General features: G+C 47.2%; 1 protein-coding gene across 3 annotated transcripts in view; it reads left to right on the top strand.

The window, feature by feature from the left end:
• Positions 1–15,487, top strand: part of gss (glutathione synthetase) — a 75,667-nt gene that overhangs the window by 15,581 nt on the left and 44,599 nt on the right. For all 3 annotated transcript variants that reach the window (XR_015080678.1, XM_086005788.1, XM_086005789.1), the window contains exons 3-5: positions 4,083–4,228; positions 6,082–6,157; positions 12,343–12,482. Coding sequence is in view for 2 of the 3 variants with exons in the window: in XM_086005788.1 (XP_085861914.1) it covers positions 4,083–4,228; positions 6,082–6,157; positions 12,343–12,482 (362 nt within the window). In the remaining variant the exon portion in view is untranslated. The remainder of the gene's footprint in view (positions 1–4,082; positions 4,229–6,081; positions 6,158–12,342; positions 12,483–15,487) is intronic.

Genomic DNA, 15,487 nt, shown 5'->3' with positions numbered 1-15,487 from the left:
GCTGCAGGTTTTTTTTTGCACTGCTTTTCAATTGGGCCAGGATGCAGGTCCCTGACACTTCAACTTTGATGAGAGAAGAGAGAAATTTATCCCGCTAAATCAGAAAATCATTCCACTTTTAGGCTGGCACTTAGCGCAGTACTGAGGGAACGCTGCCCTGTCTGAGGTGTGACATCTTTCAGATGAGATGCTAAACTGAGCCCCCACATCTGCCCTCGCTGTGCCACAAGGGGGGTCTGTCCTTCATTGCAGCATACGGGGAGGCAACATATCATTTGGGACTCTGGTCACGACTACAAGTTTATATCGTAGAAGAATGATTCAGCACATTCACAATGGGCTGAATGGTCTCCTTCTATGCTGTATATCCCGCGGCCAATGTTGATCCCGCCGCCAAAGTGACACCCACCAGAGGATTCAGGAAGAACGCCTTCGCTGCTTTTACCAACCACCTTTACTGGTTTATTTAACGACCAGCTTTACCGGTTTATTTTCCAAGTGGTTATGTTACTCGGCTAGTAATCCAGAGGCCGGGACTGATAATTGAACGTGAATTCAATTCCCACCGCAGCAATTTGGGGATTTGAATTCAGTTGGACCGTGAAGCTGTCGAATTGTCGTTTACAAACCCAACTGGTTCACAAGTGTCCTTTTTTAGGGAAGGAAACTTGCCGTCCTTGCCCGGTCTGGCCTAGATTTTCGACTCCAGTCCCACACCAACGTGATTGACTCTAAACTGCTCTTTGAACTGGCCGAGCAAGACACAGCGTTGTATCAGAACTGCTACGAACCCCACACACTGCAGCGGTTTAAGAACGCGGCCCACCACCATCTCCAGGATGGGCAATAAATGCCGGCCTTGTCAATGATGCCCATGTCAAGAGAATGAATTTTTTTTTTTAAATGCTTGAATATGTTAATTTATGTAAATTTTAGGATAATAGGTTAATAATAGCAGTTAAGAAGGCAAATGGTATGTTGGCTTTCATTGCAAGGGGATTTGAGTACAGGAGCAAGGATGTCTTACTACAGTTATACAGGGCCTCGGTGAGACCACACCTGGAGTACTGTGTGCAGCTTTGGTCTCCTCACCCAAGAGAGGATATACAGGAAACTTTGTGATATACGGGACCGACCTGTTGCCGTCCCATCAAAACTGCCGGACAAACCAGCACTAATGTTAAAGCATACGGAAGCTTTTGAGCTCCGTATCTAGCAACAAACCCTGTGCTTCTAAACAGTCGGCCGTAGCTTGCAAGCATCTCTGTAGCTAAGCAACAGCTTTAGCTAGACCTTGCAGAACCTGACTGGTGGAAAAAAAAGCAACGAAAAGAAAAAAAACTTACTGAACCGACTCCTGAATTTTGCCGGTGGCTTGAGCATTCCGGACAGTTAACCTCCGGATAAACCAAAGTTTCCTGTACTTGCCATAGTGGGTGTGCAGCGAAGGTTCACCAAACTGATTCCTGGGATGGCAGGACTGTTGTATGAGGAGAGATTGGGTCGACTAGGGCTGTATTCACGAGAGTTTAGAAGAATGAGAGGGGATCTCATTGAAACGTATAAAATTCTGACAGGGCTAGACAGACTGGATGCAGGGAGGATGTTTCCCCTGGCTGGGGGGCCTAGAACGAGGGGTCACAGTCTCAGGATATGGGGTAGGACATTTAGGACTGAGATGAGGAGAAATTTCTTCACTCAGAGGTTGGTGAGCCTGTGGAATTCTCTACCACAGAAGGCTGTGGAGGCCTTCACTGAATATATTTAAGAAGGAGATAGATTTCTAGACACAAGGCATCAAGGGGTATGGGGAGAGAGCGGGAATATGATATTGAGATAGAGGATCAGCCATGGTCATATTGATTGGCGGAGCAGGCTCGAAGGGCCGAATGGCCGACTCCTGCTCCTATTTCTCTGTTTCTATGAGGCAGTTAATATTTACCCTTGTAAGAAGTGAGACCACTCTTTGAGTTAGCATCCCCGAACACTTTGATTTTGAAATTCTCCTCTATCACCCCCAGCACCCCTTCCTCTTTGCCTGGCACCTTCCCGTGCAAGTGCAGGAGATGCAACACCTGCCCTTATACCTTCCCACTGTCCAGGGCCCCAAACACCCCTTCCAGGTGAAACAGCGATTTACTTGTACTTCTTGCAATCTAGTATACTGTATTCGCTGCTCACGATGTGGTCTCCTCTACACTGGGGAGACCAAACGCAGATTGGGTGACCGCTTTGCGGAACACCTCTGTTCCGTCCGTAAGGGTGACCCCAACTTCCGGTCGCCTGTCATTTTAATTCACCGCCCCATTCCCACTCAGACCTCACCGTACTCGGGCTCTTGCATTGTTCCACGGAAACCCAGCGTAAGCTCGAGGAACAGCACCTCATTTTCCGATTAGGTACTTTACAGCCTTCTGGACTCGATATTGAGTTCAACAATTTCAGATCATAACCTCGGCCCCTATTACATTTTTATATATATTTTTTATCCACACCTTTGTTTTGTGCCCTTCCCCCTTTTTTTCTCTCCCACATGGCAGCTGTCTCCCATTCTGCCAGTGCATTTCACACCTAATCTAGAGCCATCTTTTGTCTCCACTAGTCCTATCACCATCTCGTCTGGTTTTGAATACCTCTTAATGTCTCTTCACTTCTCTTTTGTGTTCTCATCCCCATTTCCCAGCCCCCAGACTGGCCTTTTAATCTGTTTCATTTCCTGTGCTTTTTCAGTCCTGACGAAGGGTTTGACCCGAAACGTTGACTCTATTTTCTCTCCACGGATGTTGTCTGGCCTGCTGAGTTTTTCCAGCATTTTCTGTTATTTTGGATTTCCAGCATCCGCAGTATTTTGCTATCGCATTGAGTGTTGGCTCTGGCATGACATTCTGTCTGCTTACAGTGAGGGAGAATAATATGTTCTCCCACAGTTAAAGCATATTGTGTTACATGCCATGCTGACAATTACGCAACAGCCGGATTATTTTCATGAGACTAGCGACAGCTGTATTTATGATTGTTTGTTTGTAAGGGAGCCTTCACTCACAGACTGCTCTCCTTTTGTGGGGAGGGGCTTGACTCGTCTGCCATTTTTTGGATCAGTAACACTCTGATTCGGTAAGATCTAAAAACAGAGTAACACACAACAGGTCTGTAAAGAGAGAAGACATATTAATATGTTGATACTAGATCCAGTTCTAACAGGTTCTTTACCCAAAAGTATAAAAAATAAAGGCTGTTCCCGCCACCACCACATGCTTGCTGACCTACATTGCCTCCCGTCCCCGAACGCTTTGATTTTGAAATTCTCATCCTCGTGTTCAAATCCCTCCATGGCCTCCCCCCTCCCTATTTTTCTCCTCCCCCAGCTCCTACAAGCCTCCAAGAACTCTGTTTCCCCCAATTCCGGCCTCTTGCTCATCCACCGTTTCTTTCGCCCCACCATTGGCGGCCGTGACTTCAGCCGTCTGGGCCCTAAGCTCTGGAATTCCCTCCCTAAACCTCTCCACCTCAAAACCTATCTCTCTCTCTCTCTCTTTGACCAAGCATTTGGTCACTTTTCCAAATGTCGTCTCCTCAGGCTCAGTGTCAATTTAAAAAAAAAAAAAAAAAAAATCCGATTACGCGCCTGTGAAGCGCCTTGGAGGCGTTTTACTACAGTTAAGGCGCTATATAAATGCAAGTTGTTAACATTTAGGTATAGACCACGTTACCCCTAAGCCGCGCAGCGGTCTGGAGGTCCCGCGCAAGCTGCTCACCGCCTTTAAAACTGGAGAAACCGCGCATGCGCGAAATTTGAATGGGCCGAGCAGCCAGTTACAGGGACCGTGCCCGGAAAAGAAATTAGAGGGAACATTGGGTACTGACCCTCCGTCAGAACGGAGTCTACACCCAGTGCATTAACCTATCACAGATATTGATGTGTGTTTCCAGCATTTTCAATTATTTGTTTCCAATTTCCAGCATTTGTAGTGTTTCTTTTCTTTTTGATACTGATTCGGTATGCTTTATTTGGTAATGTCTCTTTAATGCTGACAATTTCTATGCTTCACCTAGTGACTGGAATCGATCTTTTACCTTTTTAGACGACCAGCTATGCACCGTTTAGTCTGTTCCCGTCGCCGGTACCGAAGGAACTGTTTACACAGGCGTTTGAGGTGCAGCAAGACTTCAACATACTGGTTGACAGAATAAGCCAAGACTCCAAATTTCTAACCCAAGCACTCGCCAGGTAAGACGCCTCGGGGTGGGACGTGCAATTGCACAAAGAACATGGTCTGTCGTTATTACTTGGGACAGGCTGCTCTTTTTGGAGCGAGGATGACTGTTTTTGGGCTGGCAAGTGTTAATTGGTTCTGTGTGCCTGTGTTTGTTTTTTTTCTCTCTTTTTTGATTCACCTCCTTCTCCTGCAGGCAAATTTTAGCACCTGTGGGCATCACGCAGTGTTGCAGGTGCAAAAACGATCTCGGGAAGTGCTGGGTGATTCTGAGCTGCCACCTGAAACTGCCGAGCACGTTCCAAACGGCAACATTTTCTGACCAAACCGCATCGCACCCCTAGAAAGGATAGATCGGCCTTTGCCAGTTCACTTGGCAACCAACCCTTGCCGGTTCACTTGGCAACCAACCCATGCCGGTTCACTTGGCAACCAACCCTTGCCGGTTCACCTGGCAACCACTTTTACTGGTTTATTTTCCAAGTGGCTATGTTACTGGGCTAGTAATTGAGCGCGAGTTCAATTCCCACCATAGCAGTTTGGGAATTATGAGGCGAGATTACATAAACTAGGCCTGTGTTCCCTTGGAATATAGAAAGTTAAGGGATGATTTTGATTTGAGGTTTTTAGGATTTTTGAAAGGAATTGATGAGGACAGATGGAGAGAAACTTTGATGAGGGAGTCGAGGGCAACCTTAAAATCAGAGCCAGGCCATTCAGGGGAGAAGTTAGAAAACACTTCTTCACACAAAGGATGGTAGAAGTGTGGAACTCTCTCCCACAGAAAATAGTAGATGCTAGCTCAATTAATAATTATAAATCTGAGATCAATAGATAATTGCTCGCCAAGGGTGTTGAGGGATATGAAGTCCAGGCCGGTGGATGGAGTTAGGTCGTGGATCAGCCATGATTTCATTGAATGTCGGAACAAAGTCGAGGGGCTGAATGGCCTCCTCCTGTTCCTAATTAAACTCTGAATAACCTCAGGCTGGGTTTACTTAGCGCAATCAGTCTTTCGGGCCTTAAAGGGACAGGCCAGCTTAAGCAACGCTCCGTCTTAACAGTAGAATAATAATACACTGTAATGAATGGCATAATATTTATATCATTTTAAAACAGTGCATAAGTAAGTGAGCAACACTATGGGAGATTAGACATTGTTGTGAGAAATGTACATGTTAAAAATAAATTTAAAATCTGTAAATTCCTTCAGTGTTTTGATACAATAAATTATGTCGGTATGTCTCTTCCAGCAAGCTACAGTCTTGAGACCATGGCAGCACCTCTCCAAATCATATATGGCAGCCCTGATGGTTCAGCTGCTGAAGACTGTGTTTGATTTAAGCCAGGAAAGTCCCAGATTAGATTATCAGTCTGTGCTGAGCTGGCTGGTCTCGGCCTTTGTGGCAGTCGGGTTGCAACAGTTGGTCTCGACACCACTGGGCGAGGGAGGGAGGGAGAAATCGTCTGTGGGTTCCTGTTCTTGATCGCTGCCCAGTGACTTGTGCTGAGGTGATCGGTCCTGAGGTGCGGTGCCCAAAACTGAACGCGGGACTCCAGATGGTTCGTGCATGGTATAACGTACCGTACTGTCCTTTTTTATAAAAGCTTGCATCCTCTAGCTTGCCGTGAGCAGCATGTTGGGAGATTTGCTAGAGTATGTATGAATTCAGGCCTGTAGGTTAGTGTGTGAAAATATGTCGAAAGCGTTCTGCTGGTGCAGCCTAACCTTTGGCAGAGTGCAGTGCAAGTTCTGCCTTCTTTCAATTGCAGAGTATTAATGTGGCAGCGTTCCCATTGTGCAGCGAGGAACCTTAATGCTTTGCTGCTGCCTTGTCAAATACGACTTCTCTGCTATCTCTTGCAGCACCGTAGAAGTCGATGAATTTACAGCTCGCCTCTTCCAGATCTACAAGCAGGTGCTTGCAGAAGGTATTAGCCAGGTAGTGTATCTTGTTTTATCCTATTGAAGGGAGGGGGGGGAAATGGAGCCTTTTTAAAAGTAAGGGATCGTTCTGTTCACCAGGATTTCTGATTTTAAAAGAAAATGTATCGGCGAGTGTGTGAGAGTGTACGGTCCTCTTTTCTTTAAATTCGTTCATGGGATGTGGGCGTCGCTGGCAAGACAACCATTTATTGCCCACCCCTAATGCCCTTGAGAAGGTGGTGGTGAGCCACCTTCTTAAATTGCTGCAGTCCGTGTGGTGAAGGTGCTCCCACAGTGCTGTTAGGGAGCGAGTTCCAGGATTTTGACCCAGCGACGATGAAGGATCGGCGATTTACTTCCAAGTCAGGATGGTGTGTGACTTGGAGGGGAACTTGGAGGTGGTGGTGTTACCATGCGCCTGCTGCCCTTGTCCTTCTAGGTGGAAGAGGTCGCGGGTTTGGGAGGTGCTGCCGAAGAAGCCTTGACGAGTTGCTGCAGTGCATCTTGTAGATGGTACACACTGCAGCCACGGTACACCGGTGGTGGAGGGAGTGAATGTTTAAGGTGGTGGATGGGGTGCCAATCAAGCAGGCTGCTTTGTCCTGGATGGTGTCGAGCTTCTTGAGTGTTGTTGGAGCTGCACTCATCCAGGCAAGTGGAGAGTATTCCATCACACTCCTTACTTGTGCCTTGTAGATGGCAGAAAGGCTTTGGGGAGTCAGGAGGTGAGACACTCGCCACAGAATACCTAGCCTCCTGACCTGCTCTTGTTGCCACAGTATTTATGTGGCTGGTCCAGTTAAGTTTCTTGTCAATGGTGACCCCCCCACAGGATGTTGATGGTGGGGGATTCGGCAATGGTAATTTCGTTGAATGTCAAGGGGCGGTGGTTAGACTCTCGCTTGTCTGAGATAGTCATTGTCTGGCACTTGTGTGGCGCGAATGTTACCTGCCACTTATCAGCCCACGCCTGAACGTCGTCCAAGTCTTGTTGCATGTGGACATGGACTGCTTCATTATCTGAGGAGTTGCGAATGACACTGAACACTGCAGTCGTCAGCGAACATCCCCACTTCTGACCTTATGTTGGAGGGAAGGTCATTGATGAAGCAGCTAAAGATGGTTGGGCCTAAGACACTGCCTTGAACTGTGGGAAACTTTCAGCAATGTAGTTTATAGAATCTGACCTACGTGTGGGTTGTGTGTGGAGAGGATTTTGAGCTGTACAACATCACCATCACTGGCAGTATTGGGAACAGTTTAAGTGAGGAATTTTAAGTGTGACCTGGCAGACTGGTCACGAAGTTAAAAGCCCATGGGATCCAGGGCAAAGTGTCAAGTTGGATTCAAAACTGGCTCGGAGACAGGAAGCAGAGGGTAATGGTTGATGGGTGTTTTTGTGACTGGAAGGCTGTTTCCAGTGGGGTTCCACGGGGCTCAGTACTCGGTCCCTTGCTTTTTGTGGTACAGGAAACTTTGGTTTATCCGGAGGTTGTATGTCTGGAAACCTCGATCTACCGGCAGAAATCAGGAGCCGTTTTGTTAGGTTTTTTTTCTTCTCGTGGCTTTGTTTTCAACAGTCAGGCTCTGGAAAGTCTCTCTGAAGCTGTTGCTAAGCTACAGAGACGCTTCCAAGGTACAGGCCGACTGTTTGAAGCTGTTGCTAAGCAACAGTGTTTGTTGTTAGATACGGAGATGAAAACCTCTGTATGCTTCAACATTAACGCTGGTTTGTCCGGCACTTTTGATAGATCGGCAACAGCTCGGTCCCGTCGGTGCCGGATACAACAAAGTTTCCTGTATATATCAACGATCTTGACTTGAATATAGGGGGTATGATTAAGAAGTTTGCAGATGATACTAAAATCGGCTGTGTGGCTGATACTGAAGAAGGAAGCTGTAGACTGCAGGAAGATATCAGTAAATTGGTCAGGTGGGCAGAACAGTGGCAAATGGAATTCAATCCGGAGAAGTGTGAGGTAATGCATTTGGGGAGGGCTAACAAGGAAAGGGAATACACATTAAATGGTAGGACACTGAGTAGTGTAGAGGAAAAAAGGAACCTTGGAGTGCATGTCCACAGATCCCTGAAGGTAGCAGGCCAAGTAGATAAGGTGGTTAAGAAGGCATATGGAATGCTTGCCTTTATTAGCCGTGGCATAGAATACAAGAGCAGGGGGGGGTTATGCTTCAACTGTATAAAACACTAGTTAGGCCTCAGCTAGAGTACTGCGTGCAGTTCTGGTCACCACATTACAGGAAAGATGTGATTGCACTAGAGAGGGTACAGAGGAGATTTACAAGGATGTTGCCGGGAGTAGAGAATCTTAGCTATGAGGAAAGACTGGATAGGCTGGGTCTGTTTTCCTTGGAACAGAGGAGGCTGAGGGGAGACCTTATTGAGGTGTATAAAATTATGAGGGGCATAGATAAAGTGGATAGAAAGGACCTATTTCCCTTAGCAGAGGGGTCAAAAACCAGGGGGTACAGATTTAAAGTAATTGGGGGAAGGTTTAGAGGGGATTTGAGGGGAAATGTCTTCACCCAGATGGCTGTGGGGGTCTGGAACTCACTGCCTGAAAGGGTGGTAGAGGCAGGAACCCTAACCACATTTAAAAAGTACTTGGATGTGCACTTGGGATGCTCTAACTTGCAGGGCTACGGACCAAGAGCTGGGAAGTGGGATTAGGCTGGATAGCTCTTTGTTGGCCGGTGTGGACATGATGGGCCGAAATGGCCTCCTTCCGTGCTGTAACTTTCTATGATCCTGTTGGTACTGCATTAAACAAGTCCTGAAGCTGCTGTGTACTTTTGCTAGTGGGATTTTTTTTCTCCCTTTCCCTGCCACCTCCACATTTGTCTTCCTAAACTGATAATACGGGACATTCCAACCCTTCGCCACGATGTCCTGCAATGCTACTTGTTGGTCAACCTTGACCCCGGCTGTTGACTTGAACAGTGTGGGAAGATATCAGTGACCGAGTCTGTTTTATCGCGCTCCTTGATACGCTGACATAGGAAGGAACGTAGGAACAGGAGTAAGCCATTTAATTAGGTCATGGCTGATCTGTATCTTAACTCCATTTACCTGCCTTGGTTCCATATCCCTGAATACCCTTGCCTGACAAAAATCTATCAATCTCAGTTTTGAAATTTTCAATTGACCGCCCCGGCCCCAATCCCCCAAAGCCTCAACAGCTTTCTGCGGGAGAGAGTTCCAGATTTCCACTACCCTTTGTGTGAAGAAGCGCTTCCTGACATCACCCCTGAACGGCCTGGCTCTAATTTTAAGGTTACGCCCCCTTGTTCTGGACTTCCCCTCCCAACCAGAGGAAATAGTTTCCCTCTATCTACCCCATCAACTCCTTTAATCATCTTAAACACCTCAATTGGATCACCCCTAAATCTTATATACTCGAGGGAATACAAGCCCAGTCTGTGCAAACTGTCCTCATAATTTAACCCTTTTAGTCCCGATATCATTCTGGTGAATCTGCACTGCTCCCTCTCCAAGGCCAATATATCCTTGCTGAGGTGCGGGGCCCAGAACTGAACACAGTCACTCCAGATAGGGTCTGACCAGAGCTTTATACAACTGTAGCATAAGTTCCAGCCCTCTTGAGACAAAGGTTGACATTCCATGAGCCTTTTCCATTATTTTTTGTACCTGTCCACTAGCTTTTAGTGATTTCTGTGCTTGGATCCCTAACTCTCTCGGCTCCTCCACAGTTCCTAGCTTCTCGCCATTTAGAAAATACTCTGATCTAGCTTTTTCGTGGCTCCAAAGTGACCACAGATGCCCTGAGTCCTCCCAAGACGGGGCCATTTAATGAGTGTCAACAGGCTGTCCTGACGAGGAGGGCCTCCCCACCCCGCTTTAGCCCGGGGGGGGGGGGGGGACATTGAGACCAATAGTAGTAGCCTAACTGCTGCCCTAGCTGCCATCACCTGGTTCAGCACAGGCCAGGAGCTGAACTTGGGGGCCACCTGGTCTGTATGGCTTAGGCAAGTGTTGCACCATTATCCACTCGCCCATGGAGGAAACTCTTCCAGCCTTTCCCCCCTCCCCTCCCACGTAATTTGTTACACTCCCTCGCTTAACTTCCTCACTTGGGTGCAGTGCCCTAAACTGAGTGGTTCAGCTCGGGCAGGCAAATGCCCTCGCCTTGAATGTGGGGCTCACTAATTACTTTTGTGCTTAGTCCAAATGAGTTACAATGGAGCATAAACGTAAGCAGCTCTTTACAATCTGACATTGCTGCTCCCTGCCCCCATCATGCAGATTATCCGATTTGCATTGGACGACATCACAGTTTTTGGACTTCTCACCACTAATGCTCCAGGGCAGCGTTGTCCAATAAAAATTGCCGACTAGTCACATTTTTGGCAGCAGCAACACCGTTTTAGCCATGTGCACTCATTTTAATAGAAAGCACCTTGTTTAAGGCTTCTTCGGCAGCACCTCCCAAACCCGCGACCTAGAAGGACAAGGGCAGCAGGCACATGGCAAAAACCACCACCTCCAAGTCACACACCATCCTGACTTGGAAATATATCGGCCGTTCCTTCATCGTCGCTGGGTCAAAATCCTGGAACTCCCTCCCTAACAGCACTGTGGGATGTACCTTCACCACACGGACTGCAGCGGTTCAAGGCAGCAGCTCATCACCACCTTCTCGAGGGCAACGAGGGATGGGCAATAAATGCTGGCCTTGCCAATGACACCCACATCCCAGGAACAAATAAATTTAATAAAAGCACTCTTCTCAATACAAGCAAATGTATTTCATGTGTATATTTACTTTACAACTATCTATCACTATTCAGTAACCAGGAAAATAAAGCACTCAATCAAAAAACACTCTGATTTCTATCTTGCCCTTTTACCAACAAACACACAGAAAGGATAAAGCACACGTGCATATGGCGTGCAAACGAACCTTTAATCGAGGTATTTAAAATGGGGGATAGCAAAATACTGCGGATGTTGGAAATCCGAAATAACAACAGAAAATGCTGGAAAAACTCAGCAGGTCAGGCAACATCCGTGGACAGAAATTTGAGTTGACGTTTCGGGTCGAACCCTTGAAGAAGGGTTCGACCCGAAACGTCAACTCAAATTTCTGTCCACGGATGTTGCCTGACCTGCTGAGTTTTTCCAGCATTTTCTGTTGTTATTTAAAATGGGGTAGGGATTTGATTGGGTAGATACAGAGAAACTGTTTGTTTCCTCTGGTGGGGGGAAATCCAGAGCAAGAGGGCACAGCGTTAAAATTGGAGTGAGGTCATTTAGGAATTAAATCAGGAAGCACTCTTTCACACAAAGGGTAGTGGAAATCTGGAACTCGCTCCCCTCCAAAGTGCTGCTGGGGGGTCAATTGAAATTGCCAAGACTGATCTAAATAGAATTTTGTTAGATAAGGATATCGAGCAATATGGATCAAAGGCACGGATAAATGGGAGTTGAGGTACAGATCAGCCATGATCTGATTGCGTGGCGGGACAGGCTCGAGGGGCCGAATGGCCTCCTACATATAGTTAATTTTTCCCCTTTATCTCTTCTGAAAATGTCGACTCCTTGCTTGGGGACTGTGTACTCTCTCTAGTACTTTACCCAAGTGACCATTGTTCAATTGGGAGTCTTGCTGCAGGGATGGCGTTGGAGGAAAAAGTGCCTGCAAGATATTTGAGCATGAGAGGAATCATATGTTGTCCTCGCCTAATAGGGACTTTCTAGCAGGGGTAAGATTTAAAAAATTAAAAAAAAGTTCAATTAAAAGGTTCTCCCTGGCAGTTCCGATGGTTGATGCACTCGCTGAATCACTGAGACGGTTTTACTGCATTAATGGCGCTATATAAAAACAAGTTGTCGTCGAGATCGTTCAGGTTTGATGCCAGCCTGTGTTGAGATAGCTGAGTTAAGCAGCGGCGAAGGTGCTGAAATTGTCCTCGATGCTTCTGGATTAGAGCGGGTAAAACAGCCAGTTTCCACTCCTAATCGCTACCCAGTGAGTGACCTCTGTGGGAGGGGAGAAGATTGGTGAGGCCTTGGGGAACAAAATGTAGAACTTCGTCAAATTCTTAAAATTTATACATGCGGAAGTTAAATGGGGAAGCATTTTGTGTTGAAAGTGCCCCGCCTCTTCTGTTCTTTGAGTCAACCAAGTTGGTAATTTTTTTCTTTTCTCTTTCCTTCTTCAGCCTATTACTTTGGGTATAAACCGATCTGACTACATGTTTGACAAAAGACATGATCACAGCACTTCCCTGAAACAAATAGAAATTAACACCATTGCTGCTAGTTACGCAGGACTGGCTGACCGGGTCCCAGATGTACATCGGTAAGAGCTGAACTCAAAATTTAAATTGATCTTTCATTTGTGTACAGACACAAGTAGTCTCCTGCAATCTGCGGTGGTCGGAGGCTCGTGTGGAGCATTAATACCGGCGTGGACCAGTTATGCTGAATTGCCTGTTTCTGTGCTGTACAGGAAACACTTTTTTTTATCCGGCACCGACGGGACCGGCGTGGTGCCGGTTTATCAAAAAGTCCGGATTACAGAGAGGTATACTTACCAAGGTACGAGAGCCCCGTACACGGCCACAGATCCAGGCGTCCCTGTTGCATAGCAACAAGTGCAGGAACCCCGGCCACAGATCCAGGCGTCCCTGTTGCATAGCGACAGGTGCAGGAACCCCAGTTACATGGCCACAGATCCAGGAACGGCCACTAATCTGAAGTAAAACTTACCTGAACCTACTCCTGCATTTTGCCGGTTAACAGAGATTTCCGGTTATTTAGGTGCCGGTAAATCGAGAGTTTCCTGTATTTATATCTATCTTTCTCTGTCTGTGTCTCTCTATATGTCCAGCTCTCTGTCTGTCTGTCTAGCTCCATAATCTATATCTGCAGCCTCATCCAACTTGGATCCTAAAAGTATTATAGTTGGCTCTCCAATGGCTCAGATGTAAAGTCTCCGGGTCAGAGCTGTGCAGGCCAGAATGACCCAGTCTATCCTGTGTGCGCCTCAGTGCCCTTGGATTGCGTAAAGTAAACTTGGCCAGGGTTGCCGCCCCTAATGGTCATTCAGCAGCAGCCCGTACCAGAAGCACGTGGGTGTCAAGCGAGGAGAGGATCGGGCTCAGCTGCTGTCCAATAGTCTGCCAGCGCTCGCTGAATACTTGGTGAAATATTCCATGTACTCTTATGTACATGAACATGAATCTTATGATCCATGAAGAAAGACTCATGAAATAACACTGGACGGCCAGCTGATGGCGCCGTCCAAGGAGTATAAATACTCGGGCGTGGGCCCAGCTTGCCCAGGACATTGTGTAAACAGGAACTAGTGAAAGATAACTAGACCTCCATGTTTTGAAACAAGTTGATTAAAGCCTTGCTTTATACTCGAACCAAGTGCGTAGTGAGTTTTATTACATCACTCTTAATTAAGTTTCTTCTCTTCTTCTGAAGGCAGTGCCTCTTTTATGCTCGTTTATGTCTTGCAAAGGTACCGGCTGGCCTCTGGGGGGAGGGGGCTGGTGGTTGGGCAAAACGTCACTGGATAGTGCTCAGCAGCAGAAACCCAGAGCAGTTTCTCCCCTCTTTCTCATTCCCCGTCTCCGGGACAGGGAGGCAACTTGTGGCTGATCCAAGCGCAGACCAGGGATTGAACCTGGGGGACTTTCCTGTTGGCAGGCTTGTTGCCACCATGAGTATCTGTATGGCACATTTATCCCCAAGAGAGTCCTTTACCCATAATTCTAAATCAGAATAGGACATGTTCCAGTAAAACTCCTGTTCGGACAGGCAGTGCTTCAACCATTAATGGACCGATCTGTGAGAATGCTGTACAGGAATGGCAGATAATTATATTAAATGATGTTGATTTTTTCTTTCTGATGAGGACCTGGCAAATTGCAAACTTCACTCGCCAGACGGCCATTAAACTCTGGCCTCAGGATCCGGCAATTTGCGGGAATTCAAAATTGTGGCCTTAAATAGGTACATGTTAAGTACAGCTGAGTATTAGACGCATTGCACAGTGTGATCCTCCTGTCTTTATAAAACCGGGCATTAGTTAACATGCTATGATCAATATCACAGAAGGTCTGTTAGTACATGCAAGAATCTCGTCTAGCTTGCTACCGCCGCAACTCAAAGGGTTAGGTTTGAGAATGCCACACTTTGGCACGCATGCCAAGTTTGTACTTGCACCTGGTGTAAATATGTTGATATTTATTGCCTAAGTTAATAATCTCAAATGTCATTTGTTAAGATGCAAAATAAATCATAGCCTAACTATCTTTTACTTTTTAAATAGAAAAAGTAAAAAGAGCAAGTCAATTTTCTGCTGGTGTGGCAGAGCCACCAAGGAACTCTTATACGAATGTATATAATTGCCTTTAAATCTGTATTCTTTCGCTGTATGTAAATAGCGCGGTCTCTAAAGGGTTAAGACCGAACGCGATGATGTCATCATTTGGGTCACGTGACATTCCCAACGGCGGGAAACGTGATGACGTCGGACTGAGGGGCCTCCCCTTCTCAGTCCTCGTGGAGCCAGCATTAAGCAAGCACCTGTTGATTTGTTCTCCTGCGTTTTTGTTTGTTACTTCCACCAGTTTGCATTAAACATCGTTTTGGTTAGCTGATTGACTCGCTCTCAGTATTTTCGTCAGGAATTTACCAATTCCTACAGTGGTGACCCCAAATCTTCGCGGACGATCTTCGCGGAGGAAGCGAGACGCAGTGACATGATGGAAGCAAACGCAGTGGCTTTGAAGCTCCCTCAGTTTTGGGAACAACAGGCGGCCTCCTGGCTCGTGCAAGCAGAGGCTCAGTTCGAACTTCGGAACGTAGTGCAGGATCAGACCCGTTACCTCTACGTGGTCTCCGCACTCGACAGCTCCACGGCTTCGAGGATTATCAGCCTGCTGGAAAAAACCCCGGCGGACAGCAAGTACGACACCCTTAAGGCGCGGCTTATCCAGGTATTCGGCCTCACAAAGTCAGAACGCGCACGGCGGTTACTCACGCTGCCCGGGTTAGGCGACTCCAAGCCGTCGGAGTTAATGAGCCAGATGCTCACGCTCCTTGGTTCAGAACCGCAGTGTTTCCTCTTTCGGGAATTGTTCCTGAGCCAATTGCCCGAGCAGGTGCAAGCGGCCCTCGCGAGGTCGGAAACTGCTGATTGTGTGGCGCTGGCTGCCGAGGCCGACACAATTTATGCCGTCATGTAACAACACTGCGCCGCCATGAGGCATCCCGCCCAGAAGGGCCCCGCCCTGACGCCTCCACCATCCGGTTGGTGTTATTACCACGCCCGTTTCGGCCCGATGCTGC

Source organism: Somniosus microcephalus, chromosome 13 (genome assembly GCF_052327205.1).
Source record: "Somniosus microcephalus isolate GS21.2 chromosome 13, FLI_Smic_1.0, whole genome shotgun sequence".
Lineage (NCBI taxonomy): Eukaryota > Metazoa > Chordata > Chondrichthyes > Squaliformes > Somniosidae > Somniosus > Somniosus microcephalus.
Note: the sequence above shows the minus strand (reverse complement) of the source record. Positions and strands in the feature narration are given on the sequence as shown.